This window comes from Emydura macquarii, unplaced genomic scaffold (assembly GCF_026122565.2).
Source record: "Emydura macquarii macquarii isolate MOO-44397 ecotype Brisbane River unplaced genomic scaffold, CSIRO-AGI_Emac_v2 contig_1353, whole genome shotgun sequence".
Lineage (NCBI taxonomy): Eukaryota > Metazoa > Chordata > Testudines > Chelidae > Emydura > Emydura macquarii.
The window spans coordinates 822,911-836,927 of record NW_027131490.1 but is presented as its reverse complement, the minus strand read 5'-3'; the positions used below and the strand labels follow the sequence as shown (position 1 = coordinate 836,927).

Here is a 14,017-nt window from a genome sequence, read left to right as displayed (position 1 = left end):
AATGTCCCTCTACAGGGAAGGGACAAATATTTGATTAGACCAGCAAGAGAGAGCCATCCCGTGGAATCTTGAGAGGAATACAGAAGGGAGGGACTGGTTTGGCTTCTCTGAGGCCTTCCTACTTAGAATGCGCAGGGAGATTTGTTCTTGAGCAGGAAAGGAGGAGATAACTGGCAGGACTCTGTTAGCTTGGAGGAGGAAGGAGGGACCTTAAATCTTTGCAGACTAAGGTACCATACATGTGTACTCTTATATATGGTCATGGATTAAGACCTAGGTGTTATGCTGAAGGGAGGGCAACCCTAAATATTGGTTATTTGGCATGAGACCATTTAGCATTGGGCAGGGCCCAAATAAATGTCTGGTATTTTCACTGGGCATAAGTTTTCTTTTTTCTCTCTCCCTTCTTCCCTCTCTGCTTACAGTTAATAAAATTGAAGCCTTCTCTTTAACATTAAAGTTAGAGGAAGACCCAGGACAGGGTAGATCCATTACTCAATGAGAGGGAAAAACATTAACAGAAAATGTGGAAATCGTAGAAGTGCTAAATGACTCTTTTGTTTCAGTTTTCACCAAAAAGGTTAGTAGCGATTGGACATCTAACATAGTGAATTCCAGTGAAAATGAGATAGAACACAAGGCTGAAATAGGGAAAGAACAAGTTAAAAATTACTTAGACAAGATAGATGTCTTCAAGTCACCAGGGCCTGATGAAATACATCCTAGAACACTCAAGGAGCTGACTGAGGAGATATCTGAGCCATTAGCAATTTATCTTTGAAAAGTCATGGAAGATGGGAGAGATTCCAGGGGACTAGAAAAGGGCAAATATATTGCCAATCTATAAGAAGGGAAATAAGGACAACCTGGGGAATTATACCTGTCAGCTTAACTTCCGTGCCCAGAAAGATAATGGATCAAATAATTAAACAATCAATTTGCAAACATCTAGAAGATAATAAGTTGATAAGTAACAGTCAGCATGGATTTGTCAAGAACAAATCATGTCAAATGAACCTGATAGTTTCTTTGACAGGATAACAAGCCTGATGGATAGGATGGAAGCGGTAGTTGTAGTATATCTTGACTTTAATAAGGCTTTTGATACTGTCTCGCATGACCTTCTCAGAAGCAAACTATAACTAGTTGGAAAACCGTTCCCAGAAAGTATTTGTCAATAGTTCACAGTCAAGTTGGAAGAGTGTATTGAGTGGGTTCCAGTTCTGTTTAACATTTTCATCAGTGATTTATAAAATGGCTTAGAGAGTACACTTATAAAGTTTGTGGTTGATACCAACCTGGGTTGCAAATGGAGGATAGGATTAAAAGTCAGAATGATCTGGAGAAATGGTCTGAAGTAAATAGGATGAAATTCAATAAGGACAAATGCAAAGTACTCCACTTTGGAAGGAACAATCAATTGCACACATACAAAATGGGAAATGATTGCATAGGAAAAAGTACTGCAGAAAGGAATCTGGGGGTCATAGTGTCTCACAAACTAAATATGAGTCAACAGTGTAGCAAAACACTGTTTGTTTTTGTTGCAAAACAAAAACAAACATCATTCTGAGTGTATTAGCAGAGTGTTCTAAGCAAGACAGAAGAAATAAACTTGCACTCTACTCTGTGCTGATTAGGTCTCAGCTAGAGTAATGTGTCCAGGTCTGCATGCCACATTTCAGGAAAGATGTGGATAAATTGGAGAAAATCCAGAGAAGAGTGATTAAAAATGATTAAAGGTTTAGAAAGCATAACTTAAGAGGGAAGATTGAAAAAAAAATGGGTTTGGAAGACTGAGGGGGAACATAACAGTTTTCAAGTATATAAAAGGTTGTTACAAGGAGGAGAGAGGAAAAAGTGTTCTTCTTAACCTCTGAGGATAGGACAAGAAGCAATGGGCTTAAATTGCAGCAAGAGCGGTTTAGGTTGGACATTAGAAAAAAACTTCGTAACTGTGTGGGTAGTTAAGCACTGGAATAAATTGCCTAGGGAGGGGTAGCCGTGTTAGTCTGTATACAGCAAAAACAACAAGAGTTCCGTAGCACTTTAAAGACTAACAAATTTAATTTCTGCAGGCATAAGCTTTCGTGGGATGTAACCCACTTTGTCAGATATAAGGAATAGAAATCACATAAGAGGCATATATATATATATATACACATATCCAAGGGAAGTAACAACAATGGGGAAGGTGGATAAAAGCAAAGTCTATTCAGTTAGGGTAGTTGAGGCCTATTCACAACCATTGATTAGGAGGTGAGAATGTGTGATCAGTGGCAATTACTTCTTGTAATGAGATAACGATTCCAAGTCCCGATTCAGACCCAGTTTAATTGTGTCAAGTTTGCAGATGATTTCAAGATCAGCAGTTTCTCTTTGAAGTCTGTTTTTGAAGTTTTTTTGATAGGAGTATGGCAACTTTCACATCAGTGACAGTGTGTCCTGGGAGATTGAAGTGTTCTACGACTGGTTTATGGATGATGTTATTTTTGTCTGATTTGTGTCCATTTATTCTTTTGTGTAGTGACGGTCCGGTATGGTCAATGTACATGGCAGAGGGGCATTGCTGGCACATGATGCCATATATTACATTAGTAGATATGCAGGTGAATGAGCCCCTTATGGTGTGGCTGATGTGGTTAGGACCAGTGATGGTGTCATTAGAGTCAGTGTGTGGGCAGCCCACGAAAGCTTATGCCTGCAGAAATTAAATTTGTTAGTCTTTAAAATGCTACAGAACTCTCATTTTTAAAAAAATCTCAAGTCACCTATCAGGCATTCTCTAGATAATACTTAGTTCTGCCTGGAGTACAGGGGACTGTCAAGGTCCCTTCCAGTTCTATGATTATTTATTGTGAATATAATTATGAGAATGATTTTCCTCTTAATTTGAGCTGCTAGCTTTAAGGATTTAAGTTACTTTTGATTCCCAATGTTATGAATTGATTCCATTTGGATTGGAGGAGTGAGGACTGAATTCCTGTTTATTTCTGAAATTGTAATGAAATCGTAGGGACTTTTGTTTGATTTTGGTTTTTTGTGTTTTTAGTTGATGGGCATGGGGATTAGGTTTTCTTTACTTTATATTCTTTTCTATGAAATAACTGTGAAAATGTAGTTGGTTTCATTTGGATTGAAGGTGTTTGGCTTTTAACACTCTCTTAGTTCCACTTTATTCAGTAAATACTGTTGTTGTCTTATTTAACTTCAGTTTGGGTTGGGAGTCAGGAGGGTGTAGATTTCATTCTCATTATTTTTATTAATATTTGTAATAATTGGACTCGGAGGAGGAGGAATTCAATTCCTATTCTTTTTTCAGAAATAACTTTGACAATTTACCTCAGTGCAGCTTGGAAATACAGGGTCACATTGGGCTGAAGTCCCTCTACGCCTAAAAAGTCCTACTGAGACTCAGTAAATTTAAGAACATTTTCAAGACCCTCTCTCTCTCTGCCCTCTCTACAATCACTGTATATCCTGAATCACATCTGAACAGGTGAACCCTTGTACTCACATTGAGCCCCAAGGAAGTTGATGTAGATTCGCTTAAGCCTGAGGTCCATTCCATGTGGACCTGATTACAGATCTGTATGTGTGTGTTATATAAATAAATTAGAGAGGTAATATTTATTAGTTTGAAGGTTTTTCTTAAGATAAACATTTTCCTCGTTTATTAATACATGGTATACATTTTTAAAGGACCCTTAAAAAGAGGGCAGAGAACATAAAGAGAACAGATATTGAAAATTGTATAGTTACAAGCACTGCGGCAACATATACAGACAAGGCAAAATGAGGAATTCCATTGTTCTGTAATCCCCATCACATTCCCCCATACGTATAACATCACTGATGGTTATATATTCAAATAGTAATTTTTTCTCTACATAACAGTCCAACATTTTCAAAGTACCTGTTGCCTTCTGTTTTACCAACAGTACAAGTCTGAGTATGTTTTAATGTATCGGATGCCAAACTTGACTCATTTTAAAGTATAGTATAGTGTATAGTCTTGTAAGTGGTGAGTATGAGAGAAGAATATACAGTCTGAAATTCTTTTTGAAATATTGATAAAAGATAGACATTTCTTTGTCATGTGACTGAGTTCTGAAAATATTGCCAAATTAGGTAATTATAGTAATTTTGGGATTACTGGGGAATGTTGAAGAAACGTAAAGGTACAGTAATTTCTCTTTATTATTAGAAACTGTACTGTCTCCTTCATTATTACATGTAGATTCCTAATTCTGATTTATCAGTTGTAATACCTAATTTTTACATTTTGTCATATGCTGATATATTGATTACTTGTACAAAAGAATGCATGCATATAGAAGAATATGATAGTTCTGATCATGATATACTGTAAGAATCACTAGTTCCTAAATATAATTAACTGCGTAATTTGCTGTGAAGCATTGTTCATTTTAAGTATCACAATATTTGTAACTAAACAATGCTTACATATGAATTAGTTCTCTTTGCTGTATTCCTGATTAACTTTCATGTATGAATAAAATGTATGACTTGCCTAAGACTTTTTTTAAAGATTTATTTCAAATTTTTTCCTTTCCCGTTATATTACAGATATGTTATTCTGTGTCACTTCTTGATAAGTTGCAATTTGTGTACCAAACCTTTGCAAAACACAAATCAAAATCGTATTGAAAACAAGCCAATAATGTAAAAGTGTATAGACGACATGCTCCTGTTATACTCCAATTGTTTTTTCCATTGAAAATATGCAAAACAAATTGACCATATAGTTCCAGAGGTCGTAAACAAAATCAGTCAAAGGGTTTTTAAATAACTAAAGCCATTTAAGAAATGTGTAAGTTAAACAGAGGAAAAATAACTGCAAAAACTTGACTCAATTTATAGAGTGGTGGTATCTGAGGATAATGGAATTGACTCCCTCACAAGGGTTAAAGTGTGAAGCAGGGAGGGAGGAAACATTGTTATCCATCCTCTCCCTGACTGCTCCCCTTCCTTCTTGGCAATCTGCTTTAACTACTGGTCACCTAGTAGTGAAGTTAACGCTGCTGGATTCTGCGTCCTTTCAGTGAGACTTGTGGCAGTAACTTTTAAAGGGAATGCTGTGCAGGTCTGAATGAAAAGTACTGAATTTTGTTCCTTAATTACTTTAAAGATAAACTCCTGCAGTGTCCCAGTCAACAGGAATCTAGGTTTGCTGTACAGTGCATTCACAGTAGTTTTCAGATAAAAGGCAGAGTACCCTTTGTTCATCTAAACATGAGTAGCCACAATCTTCACTGTCTTCACTGTTGTCTTGATTCCACAAATTCAATGAAGATTTTTTACAGGGGTTTGGATTTTAAAAAGTCACACATTTTCACCAAAAAAGAAATTCTTAAACTTGACATTCTTTGCAAAACTTTTCATTTCCAGAAAAGGCAAAAATTGTTGAGCAGCTCTAGAAATAAGTTGAATACCACTGTCCAGTGCCAACATGATGAAATCCATTAATAGTAACTGATACCTTTTCTTGAATAGACTCATCAAAGAAACTGAGGTCTAAATAAGCTTTGGGATATTCCTTCCTAGACTTGTTACCTTAGTCCCTCCATGTTCAGATTGAAGTACCTTGACAAGACAGGGTAGGACAGTTTATATGACCTTTGTGCTATCAGTGTGTAATCTTTCAGCACCAGTATATTCATAACAAACTTTTAAATAAGAAAGGTTAGAACAAACTTGTTTAGAACAATCAAATTCGTATCATTGTGTTGGTAAATAACAATACTAAGCACATTTAAATTCAGTACTCTGTGATTTCCATTATTTAAAAATACTGTAACCAAATGCTTTTCATCTTCTTGACAGAGAAGAATGCAAAAGGTAATGTGAAAGCAGGCTATCTGAAATACAAAGAAGAACCATCAAAATTACTGTCTGGAAATAAATTTCAAGAGCGTTATTTTGTATTACGGGAAAGAAATCTGCTTCTTTACAAGGATATGAAGGTACAAACACATACTCTGCACCCTCCTAATCATGAGCAGTTAAACTTAAATGCTTTTCCTTTACATATGAAAAAATGAACACAGGTTGACAGGTAAATCAGCAATTTTGTTATGCTCGCCTGTGCAATTCAGGGATTAAAATAAGAAGAGATTTTTTTGCTTATGTTAGAGTTGTTAAAGTGAAATAAAATGAGAAATAAAATAAGAGCTCATTTAGTTATGTTTATGTATTATAAACTTTGTTTTAATTAAAACAACATTTAGAAACCAATATAGTTTGTATGATGAATATAATTTTAAAAGAGCCTATATTTTATGTCTATAGCTTGTTCACAGGCTGGAGTGTTGTATATTATAAAGCTTGAATAAAATGCTTGTGTTTGCCTGAGCAGTACAAGGCTTTTGCGGGGGGAGGGGAAGCTTCAGGAGCACAACACGTTTTTGGTGGAAATAGCATGATGGAGGAGATTCTGGAAAATAGCATCTTTCATGATAGTATCCTCTCTTCTGTGTACTGTTTTATGAATGTTACCTTCCTTCCCTCTCCCATCTGTCCCCTGAAAAAAGAATAAAGTTATTTAACTTTTCATTGATGAAGAAAGTGAACCCACTATTATTGGTTTAGGCCCAGTCCTGCAAACATTTATACATGTGCTTAACTTCCCACACATGAGCAGTTTTGACTAACAGGGATATTTGCATGTATAAAGTTATGTGTATGTAAAGAGCTTTACCAGATTGGGCCCATAATATATCAGAGGTTTTTTAGTATTTTGCAGAGTACTTTTGAATGTGTACAATTTATACAAAATTATAAAACTATGTAACTTCCTACTACCAATTTATGATTAGTTTTATTTTATTAATTTTAACACTGCTAGCTTCTGGTAAAGAATACTTTTAAAATAAAGTATTGCTCTTTTGGTCTTGATGCTGTCTTTGTCTTTGCAGCAGATTTATACATATACTGTACCTTCCCTAAAGAACCCAGCAGGAATGTCCTCCTTTTCTTAGAGAAGAGCTTAATCATGCATTAATAGCTAATGTAAGATTATGTAGAAGAAATAGTATGTCTTTTTTTTTTTTTTTTTTTTTTAAATGAATCCTTAGATATAGTTCTTAAGTAGAATGACCCCAGGTTGTCAGAAACTGTCTAATTACTTAGTGCTAAAAACTGAAAATGGCACATATGTGAGCATTAATTAATGCTCCTAAAACCTTAATTAGCACCTTGGCAAGAGTTTGATAGGATTAGTATAAATTGCCTTAGACTTTGCTTTTCCAACTGCGCATTTCAAGGCTTTTAGAAAAAACAAGCTTCAGGAGCACAGCACTTTTTTGTTGGAAATGTCAAAATGGAAGAGACTCTGGAGAATGAAACTGTTTTGTTTCATAAGGCATTTTGTTTGTTTGTTTTTCATATTCTTAAACTCAGGTGAAGTTTTCTATTAAGTAGTAAAATACGGTATGAACTTTAAATGGCTTTATAGAATTTAAGCAAAAAAAAAGTAATCATGAAAAATTGTTCTGATAGTATAGCTGTGTTTGTGTTTGGCTGTCATTTGGCAGTTGTCTTTGCACTTGTAATGATTGTAACTCAATTTTTAGCACTATTTTGAAAAGAGTAATTGAGGGAGTTGGTATTTCCAGGTGGAGAACTGTTTCATATGACTACATGTACTAATTAGATATAATTTATGAATGCTCATTAACCACAAATTAAGTTTGCATATGCAGGAGATGCATTCTTTAGGGAGATTTCTTTTCTTTAAGAGGAAATATTCATTCAAATTTTATTTCAGTCTTAGTGTATCCAAAAGCAGAAAAGTACCAAGAATATTAGTCATTTACAAAATTATGATAATTTCCTAAAAATAGTATATTAAAGTAATATGCTGTCATTAAAGGATTCACTCTGTTACATGCACACTAATTAGTAAGGAAATTCCTTGGTTGCAAGAATAGTTTCATGAGAATTTCACTGTAAAGGAGCTAGGTTAGAAATGTATTTTGTACAGGTGCTTATTCATTCAGCTCCCATGTTGGAATTCTGGATTTAGGGAAAAAATAGGCTCAGGAAATCTTTGTTACTTAGTTGATGCAGGTAGTAGGTGAAAGCAGGAATATCCTTTAAGTTGGGGCTTGCCTGTATGTAATGTGTATCACTTTGCCCTATTCAGATAAGGAAAGAACAATTTGCTCTTAACTTTCCACAGATTTACAATTTTGAATGGAAGTTGTTTTGTATAAATGATCATGTTCTTTAAAATCTGACTATTGTGTATCTATTCCCCCAGGGTTGGGGGTGAGAGACTGGAAGCGTTTGTATGGTGGAAAAAATTAAGACCCTGGTTCAGCAAAGTACATGTGTTTATGTACACAGATGTGTGTTTGTGCTGAATGGAAGCCTAAAGCTGCTGAACCACAAATACTAAATCAATGTTGTGGCTTTATGGTGCAAGTATGAGGTTATATTTATATTGACAGCAGCAAAATCGACGCCGCCAGATCGATCGAGCAGTCAGTGAGACCTGCTCAATCGATCAGGAAGTCGACTGAGTAAGTCGACCCCCTCAAGTAGCATAGCTCTGAGTCAACGGGAACAGTGTGAACAGCGCGCAGAAGGGAAGCTGAGCAGTCGATGTAGTTTGCATAACTCCCGTCGACTGCCACCGAATCGCGTGGTCAGTGTGAACCAGCCCTGAGATACTCTCATACCTTTTTCCAGTTAAAAATTTCTCAACTTCATTTCAATCTCATAGCCTCAAGCTTGAGCTGCCAAACTCATGTACCTTATACATATATATCATTATACTAGCTCTATTAGAGGTAGTTAATTATTCCCCCAAAGGCAACAGGAAGGCAGTAGAAAAATTAGAAATACAGTGACCCATAATGAAAAGATAAGAAGAGAGAACACCCAAAAGGAAAACAAGGGGATTGGGCATTTATAGATGACTCTGTTTTGTACATTTCTAATTCAGTAATTAGAGATTTATGTTCATTCACAGAGTAGCAAACCTGAAAAAATGTTGCCCCTCAGTTCACTGAAACTTTATCTTGGAGTGAAGAAGAAAGTGAAGCCACCAACCAAGTAAGATTAGAAAAGAAACTGGGTTATGTTCTTTGTAGCAAGATGCTAGAGTTTTGTGATGGAACAGGAGCATGTGCGTGTGCACACACACCAAACAGGAAGCCATGTGAAATCTGTCCCCTATTCTGAATTAAATTACACACCATGATATTAGTTCTTCTGAAACTAACTGGCCCTGTGTTCTATGTTAAATCTTATGTATTAGAAAATTACTTCATTGGTTGGCTTTTCTTAATTTGAAGTGTTCTCTTGTGGCTGTATTTGTTACTAGCTCAATTAGTCTGGTAGCATGTATCCTGCATTCATAGACTTTAAGGTCAGAAGAGATCATTATGATCATCTAGTCTGACCTCCTGCAGAGCACAGGCCACAGAACCTCACCCACCCACTCCTGTAATAGACTGCTAACCCTATGACTGAGTTATTGAAGTCCTCAAATAATGGGTTAAAGACTTGAAGGTACAGAGAATTCACCAGCAAGTAACCCCATGCCCCATACTGCAGAGGAAGGCAAAAAACTCCAAGGTCCTCTGCCAATCTGCCCTGGGGGAAATTTCCTTCCTGACTCCAAATATGGCAATCAGCTAAACCCTGAGCATGTGTGTAAAACTCACCAGCCAGACACCCAGAAACAATTCTCTGTAGTAACTCAGAACCCATCTCATCTAACATCCCATCACAAGTTATTGGGAATGTTTACCGCTAGTAGTCAAAGATCAGTTAATTGCCAAATTAGGCTGTCCTGTCATACCATTCTCCATAAATTTATCAAGCTCAGTCTTGAAGCCAGCTAGGTTTTTTTCCTCTCCCATTACCCCATTGCCGCAACATTTGGAAGGCAGTTCCAAAACTTCACTCCTCTGATGGTTAGAAGCCTTCATCTAATTTCAAGACTAAATTTCCTGATAGCCAGTTTATATCCATTTGTTCTTGTGTCTGCATTGGTGCTGGACTCCTCTCCCTCCCTGCTATTTATCCCTCTGATGTATTTTTAGAGAGCAATCATCTCTCTCCTCAGCCTTCTTTTGGTTAGGCTAAAAAAGCCAAACTGTGAGTCTCCTCTCATAAGGCAGGTTTTCCATTCCTTGGATCACCCTACTAGCCCTTCTCTGCATCTGCTCCAGTTTGAATTCATCTTTCTTAAACATGGGAGACTAGAACTGCACACAGTATTCCAGATGAGATCTCACCAGCACCTTATATAACGGTACTAACACCTCCCTATCTCTATTGGAAATACCTCACCTGATGCATCCTAGGATCACATTAGCTTTTTTCATGGACACATCATATTGGCAGCTCATAGTCATCCTGTGATCAATCAATACACCCAGGTCCTTTCCTCCTCTGTCACTATCGACTGATGCGTCCCCAGCTTGTACCAAAAATTCTTTAGTCCATAAATGCATGAGCTTGCGCTTTACACTACTAATTTTCATTCTATTACTCCAGTTTACAAGTTCATCCAGATCTTCTTGAATAATATCCCGGTCTTTCTCTATATTAACAATATCTCCCAACTTTGTGTCATCCACAGACTTTATTAGCACAGTCCGACTTTTTGTGCCAAGGTCAGTAATAAAAAAGTTAAATAAGATTGGTCCCAAGACTGATCCCTGAACAATTCCACTAGTAACCTGCCTCCAGCCTGACAGTTCACCTTTCAGTATGACCCATTGTAGTCTCCCCTTTAACCAGTTCCTTATCCACCTTTCATTTTCATATTAATCCCCATCTTTTCCAATTTAACTAATAATTCCCCAGGTGAAACCATATCAAATGCCTTACTGAAATCTAAGTAAATTAGATACACTTCAATCCCGTTGTTTAAATTATCTGTTATCTTCTCAAAGAAGGTGATAAGGTTGGTCTGGCACGATTTGCCTTTCGTAAAATTATGTTGTATTTTGTCCCAATTACCATTAACCTCGATGTCCTTAACTACTTTCTTTTTCAAAATTTTTTCCATCCCCTTGCAAACTACAGAGGTCAAACTAATAGGCCTGTAATTACCCAGATTACTTTTTTTCCTTTCTTAAAAATAGGAACTATGTTAGCAATTCTCTAGTCATATGGTACAACCCCTGAACTTACAGATAAATTAAAAACCTTTGCTAATAGCCTTGCAATTTAATGTGCCACTTCCTTTAATATTCTTGGCTGGAGATTATCCAGATCCCCCGATTTAGTCCCATTAAGGTGTTCTAGTTTGACTTCTGCCTCAGATGTGGTAATTTCTACCTTCACATCCTCATTCCCGTTAGCCACTATGCTTTAGTTGTTCATTAACCTCATTAAAAACAGAGGTAAAGTATTTGTTTAGATATTCGGTCATGCCTAGATTATCCTTAACCTCCACCCCATCCTCAATGCTTAGCAGTTCCACTTCTTCTTTTGTTGTTTTCTTCCTATATATGTCTATATAATCGTTCATTATTGGCTTTAATTCCCTTTGCAAGGTCCAACTCTACTTGGCTTTTGGCATTTCTCACTTTATCCCTACATGTTGTGACATCCAAGAGGTAGCTTTCCTTGCTGATCCTTCCTATATTCCACTCCTTGTAGGCTTTCTGCTTTCTCATAATCACTGTTTGAGATGCTTGCTGATCAAGCTGGGTCTACAACTCTTGCCTAAGATTTTTTTCCCCTTCTTTGGGATGCAGCCTTCAGATAGTTTCTGCAACTTTGACTGGAAGTAATTCCAAGCTTCCTCTGCCTTTAGATCCATGAGTTCTTCAGTCCAGTCCACTTCCCTAACTAATTCCCTTAATTTTTTTAAGTGAGCCCTTTTGAAATCAAAATCCCAGATCTATTTTTGTTTATCATTCCATTTAGTTTGAACTGAATTAGCTCATGGTTGCTCAAACCAAGGTTGTTCATTACAATCAGTTCTTCTGTGAGGTCCTCACTACTCAGCCATACCAAATCTAAAATGGCATCTTCTCTTGTTGGTTCAGCAACTATTTGGTGAAGGAATCTGTCAGCTATCACATCCCAGAAAAGCTGAGCCCTATTATTATTACTAGCATTTGTCCTCCAGTCAGTGTTTGGGAAGTTAGTCTCCTATAATCACACAGTTCTCAGTAGTATTTACTTCATTAAAAACATTAAGGAGGCATCTATCCATGTCCAAATCGGATCCCAGTGGTCTGTAGCACACCCCAAGCACTATCTCAGGGGAAGCTCTAATAGCTTTCTTCCCCAATGTGATTTGCACCAAGACAGAATCTGTCTTATCCATTGCATCACTTCTAATTTCTTTACACTCTACTTTATCATTGATATACAATGCCACTCCGCCATCTTTGCCTATATTTCTGTCTTTTCTAAACAGCACATACCCTTAAATACCTGTACTCCAGTCATGACTACTATTCTGCTGTGTTTCTGTTTTCCTTATATTATGTGGTTTCACTTTCTGCACCAGTAACTCTAGTTCCTCCATTTTGTTACCCAGCCTCCTTGCATTGGTGTACAAACATCTTAATTTTTGCTTTTTGGCTTCGCTCACATTCCTTACTTGATTTGGCACAGTCATTCTACCGCCAGTATCGCCTATTAGACTGGTATCTACACTAACCTTCTTCTTAATGTCTGTTCTCCTACCCACTGCTGTATCCTTACTTACTTTTATTTTCCTCCCTCTCACTGTTAAACTCAGGTGTGGAGTTTACACAGGCATCTCCCAACCAGTGTTGGGCACACCTTTAGTTTGCTAAAAAAGATTACTAGTACTGACCTTTGGTGACAGACCCTGGATCTTCAATGGAGGATTTTCCTTCACATTCCGCGATGCTGTGACCTTTCCTAATATGTGAACCCATCAGTGGCATTCCTGACTGAGTCAGGCTAATTGCTGTGGATTGGTAGGTTTCCCGTCTTCAGGGGAAGAGCAGTCCCTCCTTTGGGGGCACATGGATATCAAACCAAGTCCCTGCAGACCTGCTCATTTTCAAAGAGCCATGTGGTTGTCCTCTTAACTTCTCTGCCCTATTGTGTATTTCTGTGTATGCGTGCACTCGTTATCTCTTGCTAATTTGTCTTTCCTTCTGTTTTTGCTCATTCTGCCATCTTATTTTCTGGTCCCGCAGTTCTCCTTCCTTCACTCTGTGGTTCATCCTTCTTACTGCCTTCCGGGTCACATACAAACTCTCAACTGATTGATCTTGTCCTCTGAAAATTGGGCAGTGCCATATTTTTTATTATATTGTCTCACCTCATTCTAAAATCAAGTCTTCACTTGACTGCTCCCACTACTTGCCCCACCTGCTTCAAATCCACGTCCCTACTGCTGCAAGTGGGAATACTTTGGCCTCTTATAGCACCTTGGTCAAAGGATTTCAAAGTCATTCATTTGTGTTTGTAGAGGATTAAATATCAGTATTCCTCTTGCAAGTGAACATGTAAAAATGACACCTCTTATTCTCAGTTGTGTTCCTTGTGTGTATTCCATCATAGCTTTCCTTATTTTGGTGACAAAAATGCTTAGTCTTACCTATGGCAGCCCTGAGAACCTACACAGCTAAGGCAGAATGAGCTGGATGCTCTTCCATTTTGTATGTTATCAAAGAATTTCTAATCAGTTACATTAGTTCCAACAAATTACACATTTATAACTCTGTGATGTTGCACAGGTGCTACTAAAACTATGAGACGTATGGAGTAGCACAGAAATAACTGAGAACATAATTTGACTTACTAAACTTTGTTGCTGTTTTGACGATTCATTAGGTTCAAAGAGCCTACTTTTGCTGAGTTAGCAGACTTGTTAGTTAGATTAAAAGGTCTTGTCACAACTTGTAAATGGAGCATAGTTGATATCGAAAGCACTGAGACAGTAAACATGGAACCCCACAATGCCATTTTAACAAAAACGCTTTTCCTATTGGAGCCATATATTAAACTTCTTGCATTAGCTTTTGAGGTATAATCGCCA

General features: G+C 37.1%; 1 protein-coding gene across 1 annotated transcript in view; it reads left to right on the top strand.

Moving 5' to 3' along the window:
• ARAP2 (ArfGAP with RhoGAP domain, ankyrin repeat and PH domain 2) overlaps positions 1–14,017 on the top strand; it is a 171,931-nt gene that overhangs the window by 138,865 nt on the left and 19,049 nt on the right. Inside the window, exons 28-29 of the mRNA XM_067551531.1 lie at positions 5,848–5,987; positions 8,999–9,081. Of these exons, the coding sequence (XP_067407632.1) occupies positions 5,848–5,987; positions 8,999–9,081 (223 nt within the window). The remainder of the gene's footprint in view (positions 1–5,847; positions 5,988–8,998; positions 9,082–14,017) is intronic.